The 23,266-nt window shown below is 38.8% G+C and overlaps 1 protein-coding gene across 4 annotated transcripts in view; it reads left to right on the top strand.

Moving 5' to 3' along the window:
- SEC24B (SEC24 homolog B, COPII coat complex component) overlaps nucleotides 1-23,266 on the top strand; it is a 64,536-nt gene that overhangs the window by 16,701 nt on the left and 24,569 nt on the right. For 2 of the 4 annotated variants that reach the window (XM_069459076.1, XM_069459077.1), the window contains 4 exons: nucleotides 170-343; nucleotides 18,281-18,361; nucleotides 19,783-20,012; nucleotides 21,961-22,142. In XM_069459076.1, coding sequence (XP_069315177.1) covers nucleotides 170-343; nucleotides 18,281-18,361; nucleotides 19,783-20,012; nucleotides 21,961-22,142 — 667 coding nt within the window. Of the gene's footprint in view, nucleotides 1-169; nucleotides 344-8,608; nucleotides 8,714-18,280; nucleotides 18,362-19,782; nucleotides 20,013-21,957; nucleotides 22,143-23,266 lie in introns of all 4 variants that reach the window. The other 2 variants (XM_069459074.1, XM_069459075.1) reach the window with 2 other exon arrangements.

The raw sequence follows: 23,266 nt of genomic DNA, 5'->3' as shown, positions 1-23,266 counted from the left end.
GTGCTTATTTTTGAAAATCATTTCTTTGGACCACCTTCTTTCCTAGATATATTAGACAAATGTGATATGATTGAAGTTTCTGTAAGAATTTCAAATAATTTTGTTTAGTAAGTTTATCTTAACGAATTTCAAGTTTGTTGCTGTGGATGAAATAGTCTCTTGTCTTCAGTTGCAGACTCTTTATCCTGTCCTGTTATACAAAATGTTCTGCCTCTCAAGTCCAGCCCGGGAGCACCCACGGTTTTATCTGCAGCCTCCTCAGCAAGAATGCCTCCCCCGGCAAGCCACCCTGTCGAGCCTGTGGCCTCCGGGACACAGCCGTCAGAGCTGTCACAACAGAAAGGTATTTGAGAAATTTATTATTTTTTATGTATGTACTCACACGTAACACACTTATTCAAAGAGCTGATTATAAAAAGTCAAACTGCGTAATTGTAATCCATAGCAAATATGAAAAAGCGTCATTTATAATCCCAATCCAGACACAACTATTGTCTTTCCTATGTATGAACTTCCAGTGTTCGATTGTATACTTGACGTTATTGCAATCATAATTTATATACCATTTTGTATTTTGCTTTGATATTTATCAGATTATATACACAGTTCTTCATCTATCTGTAGTCTTCATAGCTATTTTCATGGCTAATAATCCATCGTGTTGATGCGTTATGGTTTACTAATCCATTCCTCTGTCGTGGGACATTTAGTTCCTATTTTCAAAAAGGTTATTTTCGTTTCTTTTAGGGTAAAGCAACCAGGATTTCCTTATTTAGTGACTCTCCATGTCCTATTTGATGATTTCAGTGCTTGTCATTATTGATAATAGAAAGTAACCTTTGGAACAATTTAAGGAATGAAAGGGGTGAAAATGAAATTGTAACTTACACTCTTACATCATTGACGGACTGATTTATGTGTTTGTTTAATATTCTCTATGTGTTAAGGAAGTGACAGGTAATAAAATGTGTTATTTTGACTGTTTCTCCACATTGTCTTTTCTTTTGGCAGTATTCTTGTTTACTTTCTGTCTGGCTGAAATTCCTAAGTATTGATGTTTCGGGTTAATATGCTGTATTTTTCATGTGATCAGAGATGGCTGAACTGTTTTCAGGAATCTATAGTTTGTCTTTCCAGAGCAATCATTGTAATATTTTAGAGACTATATACTATGTAATGACAGCTTCTAATTTTGGGTATGAAGAATTTTCTCTCTTATGTTCTAAAACTCAGAAAAGGAAAAAACATCATAAATTCTTAGGCTGATCTCACTGCTTATATATGTTGAGTGTTTACGTGGTCAACAGAGGTCTTTCTGTACATTGATCAGATTATACATTATAAATTTTCTTATTTGGCTTTATAGGAATACAAACTGCAGCACCAAAGAGTGTGCATTGTTTCCCAGCAAGCCAGTGGGTATACTGGGAATAGAATCTAGTTCTTATAAGCATTTGCCTTCAAAATGAAGGGCTCGTAGGAAAGTTTTGGTGGTCATAAACAGAAAAATCTGAAGGGTAGGCCAACACCCTAACCAAGTGAATGGTGTCTTTTTATGTCTTCTACATTGATGGCTGCCTCCCATTTCTTAAATACCTTGCTGTTTTTGATCCTTTGCACTGTTCCTGCTGTTTTTCTTTCTACCGTATTTTCTTTTGAGTATCTTACTTTAAATACCATCCTACCATCTTGCTATAAGCATTATTTTGTGAACCACTTTCCTGCTAAACAACCATAATTTTTTCTTTTTTTTTAAATAGATTTTGAAAAAAGAAGACGTTGCCATTTATTGAACACATAAAATGTACCAGATATTTTATATTTATTATCTCATTAGTTCCCATATTAATCCTATGACATAGATATTATCCCTGTTTTACGGATGAGAAGAGTGAGATTTTGAGGTTAAGTAAACTTGCCTGAGACTACAAGTTGTAATAAATAAAGGAGCAAAAGATTTTTAACTTGGGTCTCTCGGTCTTCTGTTCTTTCTTTAAAATAAGGCTGAATTTGGCCGGGCAAGGTGGCTCACGCCTGTAATCCTAGCACTCTGGGAGGCCGAGGTGGGCGGATCGTTTGAGCTCAGGAGTTCGAGACCAGCCTGAGCAAGAGCGAGACCCCGTCTCTACTAAAAATAGAAAGAAATTATATGGACAGCTAAAAATATATATAGAAAAAATTAGCCGGGCATGGTGGTGCATGCCTGTAGTCCCAGCCACTTGGGAGGCTGAGACAGGAGGATCCCTTGAGCTCAGGAGTTTGAGGTTGCTGTGAGCTAGGCTGACGCCACGGCACTCACTCTAGCCTGGGCAACAGAGTGAGACTCTGTCTCAAAAAAAAAAAAAAAAAAAATAAGGCTGAATTTTTTGTTGTTGTTGGGCGTTGACAAGCTCTTGATTTACCAAAGATAAGCTCCTTGTTTAAGCAACAGAAAAGATAATACTGGAGACATTTGTAGTTTTTATTGTTCGTTTTTCTTAAGAGGTTGGTCTTTTAGTGGCCTCTGTGTCTTTGATAGATCTAAGGTAAACGACCTAATTGTTTTGAGTCGGGGCTACCATATATGTTTGTGCAAATTGTAGTCTGCATGACTGGAGTCTCTTGTGGTTGGACCGTGGGCCATATGCACAGATGCGCTGTGGGCCTGGTAAGACTTAAAAGAGGTTAGCCTTTCCCCTCCCAGCTGCAAAGATCCCCTTGCTTAGTTGCTCTCCTGAGTAAGCATTTTTTTTTACTGGTTTTTAGAGGGGAGACTTCAAATTTTTATTTTTATTATTAGTATCCCCTAAAAATTTTTGGAAAAAACTACATAACTACTTGAACTTTTTTTTTTCAGATTGACACCTACAATTTTTCATCAAAAATTTAAATATTAATAGTTGTAGTTAATGTCATTTTTAACGTATGTTGACTTTTAAAACAAAGTTGTTACATTATTCTTTTAGATGTATTTCCTGGAATGATATCTACTATCATCTTTTTACAAAATACCCACATAAGTCCTTTACCATTTGGAAAGTTTACATGTTTTGTTTTTCTCTTTGAAGTCATATCTCCTCCCCTGAATGTAATAATGTAATATATTCTTAAGCTAGAAACTCTTCTATCATTCTGTGCTTTTCTGCCACAAGAATATTGAAATTTTAAACTGTGTTTTATTTTTTATGACCATAAATCTCTAAATGTTACCATTTTTTCTTTTGGATTAAGCTATCTTTACAATTTTTATTATTAGTATAAAGTTGGTCAAAACAGCATTAATGTCATGAATTTTGATATTATTTATATAAGAAGTACATTTTTAATTAGAACTACGTCTTTCAGTGAAATGAATGGGCTCTCTCTCCTGCCCCCATAGCTTTGTATCTGGGGTTGCGTATGATTCATTGTTAGAATATGATAGGGTTTGGATCAATTTCATTCCTAGTTTCCATTTTCATACATATGATTGACGAGAAACCTTGTTCACGTGAAGTAGATTAGAATGGCATTGGAAGACTTCTGTTAAAGCAATATTGTTCTGTTTTGCTTTGTTTTGTTTTGGATCTTTTTAACCTTCTGAGTTACATGTCAGAAATAATTGTTGTTAGATTTTATTTTCCAGGTTGTAGATAGTTGCTAACATTAATATCACTTTCACGTAGCAGTTTACAATTTGCAAATACCTTTAACTTTATCTCACTTGCTCATCATATGGTACAGGCATAACATATCTCACCTTTCTTTTATAAATGAAGAAATTGAAGTTGAGAGAGGTTAGGTGTCTTATCTAAAGACCTACAGACTCTCTCCGAGGGGTTGCCAAGACCCAGTGTAGACCTTCTGCCTTCAAACCCAGTGCTTGTATTACTGTATCAGCAGTTATTCAAATTATTGTGAATTTCTTTATACCATTGTCAGTATGATACCTTACCATACCGTTTAAATGTGTTTTTATCAAAAACATCAAGCTGTGACATAGGTCATTTATTTCATGGATGATATTGCCACATAACCTGATTGGCAAAAATAGTCCTCAAAATATGTCAGAGCATATACTAGTAAGTACTAATAGGTTCACTTACTGGTAAATATTTTATTGTTAAAAGGATGTAGAAAGTAAAAATATTTTATAAGATATAATAAAATAAGCATTGACTATAAGTATTTTATGATAAAATAGATTGTAAAATGCTTTAGTGTACTGTACATCTCACATTGACTCTGAAAGCAATCATATAGAATTTTTTTTATTTCTTTTTATTTATTTATTTCTTTTTTCTTTTTTTTTTTATTTATTTCTTTTTTTATTTACTTCCCATACTTTAAAAGCTCTGTACATATAGAATTTTTATCAGTCAGTTTTATCCAGTGTATCTTGAAAAATTTATTCTATTTGTTTTTGCAAACATTAGCATGACCGAGTGTACTAGTCAGGTTGGTGGAGGGTTCTTTTGTACTAATGACTTCCTCTGCGGATGGGTACTAAGAACAGCTGAATAATTGTTTTTAATTAAATATACACAAAACATGTTTTTATAGTTTAGTGATAATAGCTAATACTTATTTAGCGTTTAATGTATTAATACGTCAAGCACCATTCATTTGAGATACATTAAACTCATTTATTTAATCCTCACGACAACCATTTGAAGTAACGCCCCATTATAGATGACGTAAGGTGAAGAACAGAGTTAATAACTTGCCCAAGGACACACCAGCATAAGTGACAGAATGTGGAATTGAATCCACAGTCCTCTTCTTCATGCACAATGTCGTGCTTGAAGACATTCTCTGTCCAGTGTTTCTCTGTCCAGTATTTCCTATTGTTTTTCCTTCATTCTCACAAGACTCTTTCAAAAAGCAGTGGGTTCTTTAACAGTAGTGGTTGGAGTCTGCCGAAAGGCAGAGTTATTTAATTAAATAAATTTGTCATTACTCCTACCATCCTACTTTCCATCTTTCTGAACTAAGAATCTGTCACTGAGAACCAATCCTGTTTCTATTAATAGCACATTTTATCCTTAACTGAAACACGTCTGTCAAAGCAGATGAAAGTCTGTAGATTTAGGGTACCTTGATTAATCCTTTGAGGAAGGAGGAAACTTTCCCATGAACACCGGTGAGATTTGTACGCATTAGAGCAGTGCGTCCTAGTGAGATTTAGGATGAGTGAAGTTTGTGTGTTTCCTTTGCAAAGTGAGAGAAAGGCTGTTGTGAACACAGGCACTTTTTTAGATGGATAAATTTTAGGAAAGAGTACTTATGAAAAATTGATACCTGGAAATTAATTCCCTTAAAACGATTCTTTTGTGGGGACCCTTGAGAAATTATCTAGCGTATGTACCTCGTTTCCAGCTTGGGAAAGCTAATAGTTGCTCAAAAGTCTGAACTCCTGAATTTATACTCCTGAATTTAAAAATATCTAACCTCCACAAGGGATTTGTGGTTATCTTGATTTATTCCCAGTATAGCTGTATCTAGGGAACTATGAAGATATCTTCCAGGAAACAGCCCCAAGGATATGGTCTAACTGGAAAGTTTGGCCTGAAGGTGCTTTAATGGAAGGCAGTTTAAACTGAATGTCCTTTTTCCAATATCGGGGCCCTTCATCATGGTAGATTTGTAAAGTGTTTCTTTCCTCCTAGTTTGCTAGATTCTGACCTTGGAGGTGCCGGTTAAGATAGAGTAAATTAGGACCTAACATTCCCTCTCCGTTTGGTGGCAGAGGTGGTGGCCGTAGGTAGTTGGCACTCCATGCACTTTTCTCCAGGGGGTTCCGGCTGAGCTCGGGGAGAGGATGTCCTGTTCCACCACTTCGTATATTTGATGTACGTATCTCATACGGAGATTCTGGCTCTTAACGAGGGTCTGCATAGAGGCGCTTCCGGAAGTGCTCGTAACCATTCACCTGTCCCAGAAGGGATGACACGGCTGTCCACCCCTCTCCGGCTGTCACTCCCCACTTGCTGTAGTCGGTGTGTGCTACACCTAACACCTAGAGTAGGGCACTTAAATGTGGAATAATTATTATCCTGAAGCTCCTGCCATTCCTCTGTGGATTAACTAAAATGTCACATTCTTCTCCAATCAATATTCCCAAGCATTTAACAGGAGTTTACTTGAAAAGCAATTGTAGGCTAAATTCTGAGCATATTAAGAGTCTTAGCTGGAGAAGGGGTTAAATATTGACACTTCAATCTCCAGCACTTTTCAAAACAAATAGGACAGGGTGGGCATGGTGCCTCATGCCTGTAATCCTAGCACTCTGGGAGGCCGAGACGGAGGATCGCTCGAGGTCAGGAGTTCGAGACCAGCCTGAGCAAGAGCGAGACCCCCCCGTCTCTGCTAAAAATAGAAAGAAATGATCTGGACAGCTAAAAATATATAGAGAAAAAAATTAGCCGGGCATGGTGGCGCATGCCTGTAGTCCCAGCTACTCGGGAGGCTGAGGCAGGAGGATCGCTTGAGCCCAGGAGTCTGAGGTTGCTGTGACTAGGCTGACGCCTTAGCACTCTAGCCCAGGCAACAGAGCGAGACTCTTCTCAAAAAAAAGAAAAGAAAAGAAAAAGCCAATATTTCCAAAATGAATACACAATTAAAAAAAAAAAAACCTCTTCACAAAGCAAATTGTACCTTTTTTCAAGAAAGGAAAATTTAGGTGTGTTGTATGACATTCTATTAATATGGTTCATTGACAACCACAATAAATAATATTACTCTAGTCTGTCTTATTCATAGCTTTGTTCTTATGCATTAATTAGTTGCTTTATAAATTTTTTATCATTATATAGCCATCTTTTGCTTCCAATTAAGCATTGGCTATTTTTCTAATAATAAATGAAATCAATCTGGTCTCATTCAGTAATTGTGGAGAAAGAGAAGAAAATATCTATTTTATAACACATATAAACATGCCCTGTACTTTGGCTCCTTTGATTAGTCAGAGTCAACAGCCTGCATATTCAGTCATGAAAGAAATGGATTTTCTTCTGATTTTTCTCCTACTCATTGGCCTTGCTTAGCTCAGCACAATAAATGGAATTTTCTGTTTCTTCCTATTATGTACCTACATATATGTGTGCTTTTTAAAGTGCAGCGCTAACTGTGTTTTGAGAAAGTACTCCATTTTTAAACAAGTTCTTAAATTGAAGAATTTCTTTTCTATAAAACCTTTTTCCTGTTAACCTATTTTGTCATAAACTTCTAGTTTATTTAACTCAAGGTCTAATATTAGTCAAATTTTCATTTTTATTAGGCTTTTGTTAGAGGAACATGCCACTCTGAATGTGGTCTTTCAAGGTATCAAGTTTGTTTTTTGTATTGCCTGAACCTATTTTACAGTGATTTTTACTTTCTGAGATGAATTTGTGGTAACTGCTATTTTACCTACTTATTAAAAGATATTTCAACAAAGCTAGCAGATTTTTCTGACTTTTTTAGTCACAGTTGGAAGATTAAAGCTTCACTTATCTGCAGTTTAACCTTTGCTTCTCATCTAAACTCAAATTTTATTCTTTAATAGCTTTTTTTCTTACTGTGGAGATGAGTTGTTTGTCCCTGCTAATCCAAAAGGTGATCTGAAAAAAAACAAAGAGGACATAAGAGCCCTTCGTGGTGGGCAGGGCTTTATTATACTTCCAGTGGTGTGAAGAATTCTTGAAAACCCCCACTGTTTCTGGGTTTTCTTTTTTCTTTCTTTCAAAGTAGAGCTATAAAATTTTCCCGCAAGTGTTTTCATTATGTAGTGTTTTCATTTTTAATTAAGGTTATTTTTATTTTCCCTCTTAGACATTGTGTGGATGTTAATGTTTGAAGTCCTGATTCTACCAGATTAAGTAATAGAAATACCCAATCAGCGTTTTTTTTTTTTTAAGGGAAGTATCATACAGTTCCTAGTAGCAGTTATTGTGCCTTTTCCCCCGAATTGGCCTGTTGGGCGCATCTTCCAGAGCACCAGCCTCATTCGCCTACTTCGGACTCACATGTAGGCACTAGGACGATGCTTACGTGACTGTCTGTCTCAGAAAATTGACTTTTCTGTCATTGTAGGGCCACCGTTCATGAGCGTTTTTTTTTCCCTTGAGTACCTTCTGTGAGCAGAGAACTATACTGAATACAGTTCTTTTCCTTAACTGTCATTCTTTTTCCGTTATGGGAACGGAGTCACCATCAAAGGGCCATTAGCAGGAGGAAGGTGCCCAGTTTCTGCACGTGTTTCGTGTGCTGTGCAAATTCAGTTGGGTAGAAATGCTCACTGCCTACCAGGAGTGCACAGTGCCGAAGGGAGTATACCACAAGGGCCCCAAGTTCAAAAAAGGTAACCGTGTACAGAGCTCCGCCAAATGTCCAGAGAACTTTGCTGCAGTTTTCTAAACATCAGTGTAACACATGGTACTTTTTTCCACACTTAAACCAGGTCATACGAAAGCTGCTTTTACTAAACAGCTTTGCAAGAGATTTTCTAACGGTTCTGGTTTTGGTAATGAATTTGCTCATATTAATGTGCATGCTGGGATGTGCTTTGGAATGTCAAGAGTTCTTTCTCACTTTTAATGCAATGTCAAAAGTTTATTCCTCATCTTTCTTGTTGGTTTGACTCTTGTGTTTGTGCTTTTCCACTTTACAGGCATGCAGTATGGTGACTATGTTAATAATCAAGCTAGCTCCGCACCGACTCCCTTGTCATCAACTTCCGATGATGAGGAAGAGGAGGAGGAGGATGAGGAAGCAGGTCTGCTTTAGCTTTACACCAGTTCTCGATCTTCTCCTACTCAAGTTTTCTTTTTATTTCCACAGTCTCACTTAGCCTTTAAAAAAAAGTGTGTCTTTGAAGATGTACCATGATGAACTCACTGGGTTTGGGCTATAGAAGGTGGGGTCACTCGAAGTGTGTGTTTTGTTTTTCCTCCTTTGGACACCTTGACCATTTTGTAAATAACAGAGTACCTCTCTCATGATGGTGGAGTGCTCACTTCTTTCAGAAATACGTTTCCTCCCGTGTCACACGCAAAAGAATGAGTCCTGGCTGAAGCTTTTGGCCGACGTTTGCTCTAGCACCCTCTGGGGAATAATGTTTTATTTTCTGCTTTGCATGCTACTTTCATCTAATCAAAATGAGCCATGTGGATTTTATAGTGGTGATAGAGAAATAGGACAGCGTTTCCGTGAAGTCCTTTTGGCCCTTCTTGTCATGTTTTTAGAAGACCCAGAACTTGGAGTTATTTTCCCGCTTCATGAAGTAGGAGTTCCTATCTTGTTAGTTATATGTTACAACCTGTTTCGTATCTTTTTCTGCCTTTGTAGAACCCTGCTGAAAATTAAACAGTTCGGTTCCTTGATCAATTCCAAGACAGTTTGAGTATCCCTTATCTGAAATGCTTGGGACCGGAAGTCTTTCAGATTTCAGATTAGGGATGTTTCAACCTATAGTTTAAGACTGAACCAGTAAGTGATGATCTTTCAAATTTACTATACATGACCATGATTCTCCTTTTGGTATTTTTAATCGAATGGGAGCATTTGTTCTGTAAACAATTTTTCAACCAAAAATTTCTATTTTTTCTGCATATTTAAATAATTTTACACGATTTGAGGGGGTAAAAATAGAGGGGGCTGGGGGGAAGTAATTTTTCTAACTCTAAATATGTACATACCCATCTACCTTTCTGAAATTTTTTATAATTTTTTTATTTTAACATAACTTCAAACTTACAGAAAAGTTGTAAGGAGTGTAAAAGAAATTCCCATATACAGTTTACCCAGATAAACCATTTTTGCCCCATTTGCTTTATAATTCTGTCTATATGTTTTTTTCCTACAGTGTTTGAAAGTAACACCATGAAGTTTACCCCTAAATACTTAAGTATATATTTCCTAATTATAAGGACAGTGTCTTTCATAACCACAGTACAATCATCAGGAAATTGAACATTGATGCAATAACGTCTGATACACAGTCCAAAGTCAAATCTCAACAGTTGTCTCAATTAGATCTTTTATCGCTGTTTTCATGGTCCAGGATCCAACAGGGGATCGTGCATTGAGTTTAGTTTTCATGGCTATTTCAACCCCTTCAATCTGCAACAGTTCCTTAGCCTGCCTTCCTCTTTTTTTGACCTTGACATTTTCAAAGAGCATAGGTCAGTTTTTTTGTAAAATGTCCCTCAATTTGGCTTTATCTGATGTTTCCACATGATTAGATTAAGATCATGCGATTTTTTTTTTTTGGGGGGGGGGCGCAATTACCACTACAGTGATGTTGTGTTCTCAGTTCATCCTGAGACACATGATGTCACCTTGATCTCATACTGATGAGGTTAACTTTGATCGCTTGATTAAGGTAGTATCCGCCATGTTTCTGTATTATAAAGTTGCTCCTTTTCCCCCTTGAAATTAAGAAGTAATTTGTGGGGAGATTCTTTGAGACTGTGTAAATGTCCTTTTCTTTGTTAGACTGTCACCAATTAGTTTTGGTATTCTGTGATGACTTTCAAACTTAGACATTCCTTCTATATTGATGAGTTGGGTTTATTGTAAAGAACTTTTTCCTTCTTTATTATTGATTTCTTTAGGTTCATACTGACTCGCAGATTTTTATTTTATTCCGTGAGTTATAATCCATTACTGTCATTAGTTATTTTGATATCAACTTGTCCTGGATTTGGCCAGGGACCACTACTTCACCCCAGCTCTGATGTCTTTTTAAAATGGTCCCATTTTAAGTACTTGAGTACTTGTTTTAAGTACTTTAAGGCTACAGTGAGACGTTCCTGCTCATCTTGTACTTGCCCTGCGTGCGACCCTGGAATGGACCATTTATTTCTCCAAGGAGTTCTGGCTCCTTTAGTGGAGGAAGGTATTTTAGAAACCAAGATCTGATTGCAACGTGTGCTTATTGTTACTGAGGGATCATTGTTCCCAGGCCCAAAAGTATTTTTATAGTGTATATATTAGCTATATCCTAGCTTCACCTTACTTTTCTATCTTATGGTCCTTATATTGCAGATTTCAAAAATGTGTCATTTTGTATGTCATTGTTCCCATTTTTGTTCTGCTTATAATAAGGTACAATTGCTGAAAATTCCATTTGCTTAGGTAGAAAAAAATTGGAAGATCAGAAAGATTTAGCATTCCTGGCTTCCCTCCTATCACCTTGTCCTGTTTAACAAATTTTTTTATTTAATATATTACAGATTAAAAATTCCTGAGTTCTTAACTCAAGGCATTTAGATTTTAATAATACCTAACATTTCTGAGCACTTACTGTCTTCCAGTCCTAGCACAAAAGAGCTAATGTGTCTCTCTGGGTTTTTGTTTAAATTTTTCTAGATTCAAACCCTGAGTTTGTCACTTACTAGCTTTATGACCGTAGGCAAGTTTTTTATTTTATTTTATTTTATTCTATTCTAATTTTTTTTTTTTTTTAGAGACAGGGTCTCACTGTGTTGCCCAGGCTGGAGTCAAACTCCTGGGCTCAAGTGATTGTTCCGCCTCAGCCTTCTGAGTAGCTGGAACTACAGGCATGGGCCACCACGCCCAGCTTAAATTTCTTCCACTCATTGAGTCTCAATTTACTCATCTGTAAAATGGGAATAATAATAGTAACAATTACATATAGTTGTTTTGAGGATTGAAGATATTCTTTTGTGAAGAGCTTAGAACAGCAAGTATCTGGCAAATGGTAGGCACGCAAAAAGATTAGCTGTCATTACTCATGTTGAGATTGTGTTCTTATCTCAGTTTATTCTTCTGAATAATCCTGCAAGGCAGAAATATTCAGCTCTGTTTGACAGATGGGTTCACCGAGGCCTGAACATGTTAAGTAACATTGGCCTATGGTCGCACAACCGCTAAGTAGCAGAGTGAGGATTCAAACTGAGGTCTCTCTGCAGAAAGGTATCGAAAAGGAAGGTGTCTCTATCTCTAGTGAGAGACAAACTGCTGGAGTAGGAGGAAAGTAGTTAAGGGCTCATGACAGTAGTGAGTGCAGCATTATTGCACGTTATCCTACTCCTGTGCCTTTTTCATTATGTAGCAAAATAATAAGACTATATTATTGATATGTTTACTAGAATCCAGGTATTCCCTGTTCATGGTTTTTTAATGATATTTTTGCCGATTGCAAATTAAAGAGACATTCTGAGTGAGGAGTGGGAGGGGAAGAAAACCTAGCTTTAAAAGGGATTTTAGGCCGGGCGCGGTGGCTCACGCCTGTAATCCTAGCACTCTGGGAGGCCGAGGCGGGTGGATCGCTCGAGGTCAGGAGTTCGAGACCAGCCTGAGCAGGAGTGAGACCCCGTCTCTACTAAAAATAGAAAGAAATTGTATGGACAACTAAAATATATATATACAAAAAAAAAAATTAGCCGGGCATGGTGGCGCATGCCTGTAGTCCCAGCTACTCGGGAGGCTGAGGCAGGAGGATCACTTAAGCCCAGGAGTTTGAGGTTGCTGTGAGCTAGGCTGACGCCATGGCACTCACTCTAGCCTGGGCAACAGAGTGAGACTCTGTCTCAAAAAAAAAAAAAAAAAAAGGGATTTTAGTTTTATTTTTTTAAACCCTACCCAGTTATAATAATTTTTTTTTTATATAAAGAGGTTTCAAGAAAAGTGGCTCAAATAGGTGTGGGTGTAAGTATCTAACAAAGGACTGATTTGGAGTGCTCTACTTTTTTTTTTTTTTTTTTTGTTGAGACAGAGTCTCACTTTGTTGCCCAGGCTAGAGTGAGTGCCGTGGCGTCAGCTTAGCTCACAGCAACCTCAGACTCCTAGGCTTAAGCGATCCTCCTGTCTCAGCCTCCCGAGTAGCTGGGACTACAGGCATGCGCCACTATGCCTGGCTAATTTTTTCTATATAGATTTTTAGTTGTCTGTATAATGTCTTTCTATTTTTAGTAGAGACGGGGTCTTGCTCTTGCTCAGGCTGGTCTCGAACTCCTGACCTCGAGCGATCCACCCGCCTCGGCCTCCCAGAGTGCTAGGATTACAGGCGTGAGCCACCGCGCCCAGCCTGGAGTGCTCTACTTTTTAAGCATTGCTGTGTTATTCATTCCCTATATTCATGAGATTTTTGCCTGTTTAGTTTATGTGGGATTGTTCTCTAATTTTTTAAAAAAATTATCGAACAGTGCTGAAAACTCAGCTAGCAGATTTGGAAATCAGAAGTTATTAGGTTAGCAATGTTAAATGTTAAAGTTTGGTTGAAATCTTAGGGAAAAAAATGGATTTATCGATCAGGAGTTTCTTATTTTGTTTTTCCCCCTCTTTGTAGCATTCTTTGGGGATAGGGAGAGGGGAGAGAGGAAATGAAGAACATTTCCTGCGTCTCTTTCTGATATCTGTGTGATGTATGTCTGCTGTAGCTGCTAAATCATAATATTAGTAGCAGCCCTGTGGAGTAGGGATTGTCATAAAGCACGTTACTAATGAGACGCATTTAGTAACATTCTCTCCACTGGTAGGTGGTGGAGATAGACTTTGACTTACACTTTTTCCATGGTGGATTTTTGTTTTTGTTTTTTTTTTTTTTTTTTTTTTTTTGTTGAGACAGAGTCTCACTTTGTTTCCCAGGCTAGAGTGAGTGCCGTGGCGTCAGCTTAGCTCACAGCAACCTCCAACTCCTGGGCTTAAGCGATCCTACTGCCTCAGCCTCCCGAGTAGCTGGGACTACAGGCATGCACCACTATGCCCGGCTAATTTTTTCTATATAGATTTTTAGTTGTCCATATAATTTCTTTCTATTTTTAGTAGAGACGGGGTCTCGCTCTTGCTCAGGCTGGTCTCGAACTCCTGACCTCGAGCGATCCACCCGCCTCGGCCTCCCAGAGTGCTAGGATTACAGGCGTGAGCCACCGCGCCCGGCCTGTTTTTGTTTTTTTTTAAACAGAGTCTCTGTTACCTGGGCTAGAGTGCAGTGGTGTCATCATAGCTCACTGCAACCTCAAACTCTTGGGCTCAAGCGATCCTCCTGCCTCAGCCTCCCAGACAGCTGGGACTACAGGCATGCGCCACCACACTCGGCTAATTTTTCTATTTTTCGCAAAGCCAGGGTCTCGCTCTTGCTCAGGGTGGTCTTGAACTCCTGGCCTCAAGCAATCCTCCTGCCTCGGCCTCCCAGGGTGCTGGGATTATAGGCAGGAGCCACCATACCCAGCCTTTTTCCACATTTTATGCAAATGATGAGAAAATAAAATCTCAAATTATCTAGTTAATTTCGAGTTGAACAGTATAATACGTACATTGCCTCTGTGGTTCCGTGCTGCTTGTCTTTTAGAGAGAGAGCAGCTGAAGCCTTTTTAGAAAGGCTTAAATACTTCCTGCTGGTTTCCCCCAGCTTCAGGGATTCTGAGCTTTTCTTTTGATCTATTCTCCTCCTTGCTTCCTCGCATTTCAGCTACCCCCCCCACCCCTTTTATACCTTACCCCTTTCTTTCAAGCGATGACCTAGAGCCAGTCAAAGAATGAGGGGAAATTCTTTCCAAGCACTACATTCATACTCTGCCCCATTTGATCCCGGAATATTTGTTATCACTAATTGTAGTGTGAAGGGACCGAGGCAGCCTGGAGCTATCTAGGGTTTGGGACCAAAGCTGCTCCTTCATCTGAAACCAGCTTGTCTGCTGAAAGCAGTCTTTTGCTTGGTGTCGCGGTTTCAATATAGTAGCATAGCTCCGGCCTCCAAATGATAGAGAAGCAGATGTCATGTATGATTACAGTACAACTTGAAAGGTACAGTCATTCGGGGTTGACGAAAACGCCCCTATTTATAGGAGAGGAAATTATTTTCCCTTGGCATATAGGAGAGATTTCACAAAGGATTTGAAATTTGAAGGGTAGGTAGGAATTTGCCATGCAGAGGAAAGGAAATCTAGGCTAACAGACCAACATGTGCCGTGCGTAAACACAAGAAAATTTGATGTACTGGGTGAAGATCTCAAGTTTGGTGTACCTGCATCGTGAGGTACAAGAGAGAGAATGGTACAGGGACAGGTGAGAGATGCAGGTGAGAAGGACAAATTTTAAAGTTCCTCTGATGACAGTGTGAAGGCATCTAGACCTAAGATGGTAGGGGGAAAGTTTTTCTTGATTAGAGAGAATGTCACGGTATTTTTTAATAACAGTTTTATTGCAATAAAATTCACCCATTTAAATTGTGCTCTTTTGCTGCTTTTAGTATATTGAATAAAGTTGGACAGCCAATCACTGCTATGTAATTCCAGAACATTTTCATCCCCCCAACATGGAAACTCTGTATCATTTGGCAGTCAACCCTCCATTTTACCTTCCCCGTGCTTCACACAGCTCTAGCCAATTGCTAATCTCCTTCTGTCGCTATGGATTGGTCTGTTTTGAACATTGCGTATAAATAGATCATATACGTGTGTTTTTGTGACTGGTTTCTTTCTCTTAGCATAATGTTTTCAAGGTTCATCTACATTGTGGCATATATCAGTGAGCTTTTTATTGTTGAAGGATATTACATTATGTGAATAAATCCCATTTTATTTACTCATTCATGAGCTGGTAGGCATTTGAGTTGTTTCCGCTTTCTGGCTCCTGTGACTAATGCTGCTATGAACATTTGTCGCCAAGTTTTTGTGTGGGTTTATGTTTTCATTTCTCGCGAGTGGAACTACTGGCCCAGAACTCCATATTTAACCTTTTGAGAAACTGCCAAACTATTTTCCAAAGTGACTTCACCATTTTATAATCCCCTGAGGGTTCCAAGTCCTCGACATCCTTGCCAAAACTTGCTTGTAACAGTCTCTTTGGTTATAACCATCTTAGTGGATGTGAAGTGGTATCTCGTTTTAACTTTCGTTTTCCTAATGGCTAGTGATGTTGAGCATCTTTGCGTTTGCTTATCCGCCACTTGTTTACCTTCTTTAGAGTTTAAATCTGTTTAAATCTTTTGCCCATTTTTAATTAGGCTGTCCTTTTATTGTTGAGTTGTAAGAGCTTATTCTATATTCAGGATACAAGTCCCTTATCAGATATATGATTTGCAAATATTTACTCCTGTGGGCTGTCTCTTTACTTTCTTGGTAGTGTAGTACCTTTGGAGCACAGGTTTTAATTTTGATGAAGTCCAGTTTATCTGTTTTTTTTTTGCTGCTGCTGCTTACGCATTTTATTGCCTAACCCACAATCATGAAGATTTACTCCTACTAGATTCTGAGAGTTTTGTAGTTTCAGAACTTACATTTAAGTCTTCGATCCAGTTTGAGTTAAGGGTAGTGGAAGATGTAAGGACGGGGTTCGGCTTCATTCTTCCCTATGTGGATATGTTAATATCTAGTTGTTCCAGCACCATTTGTTGAAAAGAATGTCTGTTCCCCGTTGAAATGTCTCGGTAAAGTGTTTGGTTTTATTGAGATAAAATTCACATAACTGTTCTAAGCTGTGTAATTCAGTGGCATTTAGTATATTTACAGCGTTGTGCAGCCACCAGCTCTATCTAGTTTTCTGTAACTTTGTGAAGGACTAAACTAGATTGAACTAGATAGAACTAAACATTTTATCATCCCAAAAGAAAACCCTACACTAAGCAGTAGCTCCCCATTTTCCCCTCCCCTGAGCCCCTGGCAACCACGAGTCTACTTGCCGTCTCTATAGATTTACCTATTCTGGATAGTTCATATAAATAGAATCATACAATACATGACATTTTCTATCTGGCTTCTTTCACTTGGCAAGTTTTCAGGGTTCATTCACATCGGAGCATATATTAGTACTTCCATTACTTTTTATGGCTAAATAATGTCCCATTGTATAGATATCATCTATATTTTGTTTATCCATTCATCTGTTGATGAGTATTTGGATTTTGGTGTGTTGTTTTTTAATGCTATTACTGCAAGACTTTTGACCTTATGTTTCAGCATTCTGCTGTAGTTAAAAATTCACAAATACAAGGAACAAAACCAAAGAGCCGTTACTGCCCTCCCGTTCTTCAGTAAGAGGAATGGTCTGTCTGTGCATCATTTTTCTATTTGTCATGAAGAAGTTGCTTAGCAAATATGAGTGTCTTCCACCTCTTGCTTATTTTACAGGTGGCTTCATATTCGCTATCTCATTTAAGCCTCACAAGCACATCGAAAAGCTCACACAGAACATTGTAAAACTTGTTCTTATTTTGCGGAAGGGAATATTGATGATCGTAACTAACCTAAAGTTACACGGCAAGTAAATGACAGAGTCCGCTGTAACTGCAGTCTTTTGCCTTCACGTCCTGTTCTTTCCTGAGGATGAAGTGTTTCTCCACAAATGATATTAACTGTTAGACCCTGAGTCAATATGCCCGATTGTCATGGCTTCCAAATTATTCAGTGAAACATAATCATTCATACTTATTCTTTTTACATCACAGTTGATACACCCCAGTTACAATGTTGGTGTTAAGAGCCAGGGATCACCTGGACCACAGAGTTTTGTCTTGCTGAGAACGAGACCAAGGCATCTAACACAGGAGAGAGACCATGTGCATTTCCGGTTTTATTCGTTAGCATATTCTCCAGTGTATCCAGCTAGGATAATTATAGGTTCCCAATGAAATATTTATTGAATGAATGAAAGAAATATATTGTATGTTCTACTATCCATTTGACCTATCACCAGAATTCATAAAGTACCGTGGAACTTTCCTCTTAATCTTACAGGTTTGAATGAACACACATAATAAAAATTCTCACAGTCTAACATTATTAGAGCCTTTCGTTTGTATTTCCTTATTAAATATGGCAGATACTACTTAATCTCTATCCTGCAGATGAATAAACTGAGGCACAGAAAAGCTTAGCAGCATGTTAGGTGGCAGCCAAAGCCATAGACCCCCCTTTTATTAATACTTCATACAGATGTGCTGTGTTATTAAAGTCATTAAAATTTAATTATCTTAAAATGTCCTAATACTGAAAAAAAATACATTTAATAGTGTGAGATTTGGTAGGTGTAATCATTAAGGTGTGACTATATTAACATTTCGGTCAACCTCAAATGTATATTTATGTGTTTGACTACTTCTCATATTTGATGTCTCTCCTCTCTAAGATACCCTACATGTGTTGAACTGAATTTTCCCCCATTCATCAGCTTCATCTTCTCCCCACTCTCATCCCCCGTTCTCATGAACAGAAATTCATATATGGTTTTTTAAATGTCTTTCATTAAACATTTTACTTTTTTACTAGAGTCAGGAATTTTCCTAGTTCAGGAAAAACATCTTTGTCAGAATTGCCAAAGGCTGCTCCAAGAGACGTTGTCATTTTAAACTTAGTAGGTATTTTGGTTTTCTTTCTAGGTGTGGACAGCTCTTCCACCACGAGCAGCGCTTCTCCAATGCCCAACAGTTACGATGTGTTGGAAGGAGGCAGCTACCCAGGTAAGTTGTTGTTTTGTGCTTGCTCGATGTTTGTTTTAGAAATTATTGACCATCAGTTGCTTTCAAACATGAACATATATTACATGTAATCAGCAGGCTATATTTTTCTGAGTCTTAACTTAATAGTGTTAACTGTCACATAACAACTTTGAATTTGTTTCTGGGAGGCAGAAGGACTTCTTTTTATTTTTGTTATCATGTTCTTAATCTTTTTCCTCTTTTTAGAAGATTTTATTTTTTTATTTTTTTCGGAGAGAGGATCTCACCGTATTACCCAGGTTGGTCTCGAGCTCCTGGGCTCAAGCGATCCTCCTGCCTCAGCCTCCCGAGTAGCTGGGACTACAGGCATGCACCACCATGCCCGGCTAATTTTTTCTATATATATTTTAGTTGTCTAGATAATTTCTTTCTGTTTTTAGTAGAGACGGGGTCTCACTCTTGCTCAGGCTGGTCTCGAACTCCTGAGCTCAAATGATCCACTCGCCTCGGCCTCCCAGAGTGCTGGGATGACAGGCGTGAGCCACCGCGCCCGGCCCCTCAAGATACTTTTTAAAAATAAATTTTATTAAGTGAGATGCTTTTAAGAACATATTTTTGCAGAGTCTGCTGGTGAAGAATATCATTTTTATGTGAATAAAATGAAAATACATTATAGAGTAGACTTTAAAATAAGACTAACAGCGTACCAAGTTGTTAATAATGGTGGCATGTAGCAGAGTAACTTTTAGAGTTTGTTTTTGTTGTTGCTGTTTTTGCACATGACGTTTAAATTTTCTACAATTATTGCAAAGTTTAAAGTGCATTTTATTCATTTATTAAATAAATTTTCTTTGGCATCTCTTGCATACCAGACATTGTTCTAGGAGCTGGACATTATTCTAGACACTACCTTTTATACTGTACTTACAGTTTTGCCTGGGCAAAGAATGCAGACTTCTAGGGGACTGTGGAATCATACCTTCCATGGCCTTTTTATATAGATGGCAGGGTCAGATAAAAGACAGGTTAGAAAAAAGAGTGGTTGGCACCCTTTGTATTGCTTTGCTATGTTTTCTGCTTTTTTGCCCCATTCCTGCTGAGAGAATAAAAAAAAAAAAAATTACTATGTGTGTGTGTCTGTTAGAAATACCAACTGAAATATTTTTATTGGTGAAGTGATATGAAATACGAGGTTTTCTTATAAATACACCTGTAAAAAAAAAAAAAGATGGGGTAGAACAACATGTAAAACAAAATCAGCACATTATTGTTAATTATTGAAGCTGAGTGATAGTATGTGAGGTTCATTATTCTATTCTTTTCTACTGTGTGTGTTCAAAATTTCTCACAATAAAAAGTGCAAAAAAAGGAAAAGGGAAATGCCAAAGGTTTGGGATCACCCAGGAGTCAAGACTGTAACGGTGTGTGTTTCCCTTTGTCAGACATGCTTTCTTCATCAGCGAGCAGCCCTGCTCCCGATCCCGCCCCCGAATCCGACCCTGCTCCCGCTCCAGCTCCAGCCCCCGCCGCTGCTCCGCCTTCAAAGCTGGCCAAGCCTTTTGGCTACGGCTACCCGACCCTCCAGCCCGGCTACCAGAACGCGGCGGCTCCGCTGAGTGCGGGCGTGCAGCCCGGCAGCCCCGCGTACCCGGGGTTCCAGCAGTATCCTCAGGTACGTTACCTGTTCAGTCACGTGAGGACACCGTGCAAGCTGCAGGACTTACCCACTCTGCCAAGTCCCCGGTGACTCAGATGGGTCCCAAGTGCAAACACAGCTAAGCCGGGGAAGCACCACAGTCAGAAGCTTCGCTTTTACCCACGTGCAAAGGGGGAGACGCCGGAGATTTTGTGCAATGGAATGATACCTAATTTACCCATTTAGCAGATCATTTTGGCGGCTGTGTGAGGGATGGATTGCAGATGGGAGGACTGGGAAGGACAGAAGTAGAGGCAGGGGGCAAATTGAAGCTTTGCCATGACCCAGGAAATAGACGACCGTCCCTGAGGGGCACCAGTGACATAATGAAAAGTGCGTGGATGAAGGTGACGTGCCCCTGGGTTGGCTGTGGTTGGCGAGAGAAGGGAAAGCATCGGGGGTGACTGTAGGTTTTGGCAGAGCAGCGGGGCAGGGGCAGTGTATTAGGTCGTGAAGACAAAGGGAGGAGTGATCTGGAATTGGAACTTGGTTGTCCCTGTTACATTGAAATGCCCAGTAGACACGGATGGAGACGTCAGGCAGTCAGGAGTTGATCAGCGGTCACCGGTCAGGTGTGGAGAAGTCATTGCCAATTTATAGTTCCAGCAAAAGTGCACACGATTGCCCATTTCTCTGTATTACTAAGTATACCAAGGATTATTTTGTATGAGCAAAAATATTTTTTTCAAAATTATTTTGTGTTTCTTTACTGAAATCCCTGTTTATAGTCTTTCACCATTGTTCTGTATATCTAAGAAGTGTAAGTCTTTTGTCTAATGTATATTGCAGTTTTTCCTTAGCTTGACGTTTATTTTTAATTTTAATGATATTTTTTGACCCTGGGGAAATGTTTAAATTTTATACAGTCATATTATAACTTCTTTTGTTACTGCTTTTACCTTTGTTTGTATCCTTTAAAACATCAATAATCTGACGTTTATAATGATATTGATGTTGTTATTTTGAAACTGTTTTAGTATACTATAGGATAAAACAAGTAATGCTGTTACCATTAGGAACCAAGATTTTTAGCAAGGGAGAAGCAAGATACAGGTATAAAATCAAAGTTGTTAAATTAAAATTTTGTCATCTTAAATTTGAATTAGATATATCGTTGTGAATTCATTATTTTCTCGTATTTAAGAATGTGTATTTTGTATCTCTCCCTGTTCCAAATGTCTGGAAGCAATAAGAGCACAATGGTTATGAGCACGTTTATCACCCAGATTATGGTTTCTAGATACCATCCCTACTTAAAAGGAACCAAGATTCCTTTTTGAACAAATGAATAATCCTGGGCTTGGAGGAGGAAAAGTACAAAGTGTTGTGTGAAAAAGCAAGGAAGCTAACAAACACTAATAGGTTCATATCAAAAGGACCCTGGGGTCAGCTTGAAAGGGTCCTCACTGGCCAAATACTGGGTAGTTTGAATATCATACGAATCACTGAAGTTTAAGTTTGAGTTAACAAATAGCCATGAATTCATGATAATACTAAAAGTATAGGAAAGATAGAAAAAATAAGCAAAGCAAAACTCATTGAACACCATTGCACATTTCTGTGGCGTCAACTCCTTATTATGAAAATTGATAATTGAAAACAACTTGAAAACAAGCATTTATCCTGCCTTTCCAGTATGAACTGTACTCAGGGAAACCAAATTGTTGACGTTGAAAGTATTGTTGTTGAAATTTTGTTGCACGGTTTAGTCTTGCTAATAAGATTTAAACTTACTCAGTATTTTTGCTTTTGAGTTTTTTTCAAGTATGCTTTAAATGCACTGCCTTATTACGTCATTCTACTACCAAGCCAGATTTAAATTTTCTTACCTCTTTGCTTTTTGTGTGTGTTGAAATTCTGTAAGAGTATAAGCCATTTTATGGATGTTTGTTCTTTTGTTTTGTTTGAATTGCTCTTTCAGCAGTACCCTGGCATGAGCCAGCTGTCCTCCAGCCTGGGAGGACTGAGTCTTCAGAGCGCTCCCCAGCCAGAAAGCCTGCGACCTGTGAACCTCACGCAGGAGAGGAACATCCTGCCCGGGACTCCTGTCTGGGCTCCTGTCCCTAACTTGAATTTAGAACTGAAAAAACTAAACTGTAGCCCAGAGTAGGTATTTGTTTTATCGTCGTTCTTAAGTAATATGCTTTGATGAAAACACTGTATAACTGTCAAAAATAGTCAAAGTAGTATGATATTAATTAGCCAGGAGGCTGAGGCAAGAGGATTGCTTGAACGCCAGGATTTCAAGGCTGCAGTGAGCTCTCATCACCCCAGTGCACTCCAGCCTGGGCAGTAGAGTGAGACTGTTTCTCCAAAAAAAAAAGCAGAAAAGATTAAATCATTAATTCAGTAAGTATTTACTGAATGCCTTGTAAGTTAGGTGCGAGACACTGTTTCTATGTGCTGGGGATACAGTTGTAAACAAAACAAAGTTCCTGTTCTCTGTGGGATCACAGAACTTATATTCTGTTAGGGAAGACATACTATGAATCGTCAAGCTAGTGTATAATATCAGCGTGTTACAGTGAAGAAAAATAAATCAGAGGGAGGGAGGGAGGATAGAGGGGGACTCTTTTTAGTTAAGGAGTCTGGACAGTTTTCCCAAGGAGCAAACATATGAGCAGATCTGACTGAAGTGAGAGGGCAAAAGCCACGTGGCCTCTGGGAAAAGGTGTTCCAAGCGGCACGAAGAGCAAATGTGGGGGTCCTGAAGCAGGGACAAGCATGGTGTGTTTCAGGGACAAGCATGGTGTGTTCCAAGAACATTCCGCCTGTAATAAACAGATGTCTGTGTATCTCCACGTAATAGTAACCCCTCTTCTTAAAATTTCTTTCCTGGTTTCTAGTACCTCTGCTTCTTCTTTCTTTGGCTGCTCCTTTTTTATTTTATTATTTTATTATTATTATTATTATTTTTTGAGACAGAGTCTCACTCTGTTACCTGGGCTAGAGTGCCGTGGCGTCAGCCTAGCTCACAGCAACCTCCAACTCCTGGGCTCAAGCGACCCTCCTGCCTCAGCCTCCCGAGTAGCTGGGACTACAGGCATGCACCACCATGCCTGGCTCATTTTTTCTATTTTTAGATGTTTGGCTAATTTCTTTCTATTTATAGTAGAGGCGGGGTCTTGCTCTTGCTCAGGCTGGTCTCAAACTCCTGAGTTCAAGCGATCCTCCCGCCTCGGCCTCCCAGAGTGCTGGGATTACAGGCGTGAGCCACCGCGCCCGGCCCT

This window comes from Eulemur rufifrons, chromosome 26, assembly GCF_041146395.1.
Source record: "Eulemur rufifrons isolate Redbay chromosome 26, OSU_ERuf_1, whole genome shotgun sequence".
NCBI lineage: Eukaryota > Metazoa > Chordata > Mammalia > Primates > Lemuridae > Eulemur > Eulemur rufifrons.
This window is presented reverse-complemented; position numbering and strand designations above follow the sequence as displayed.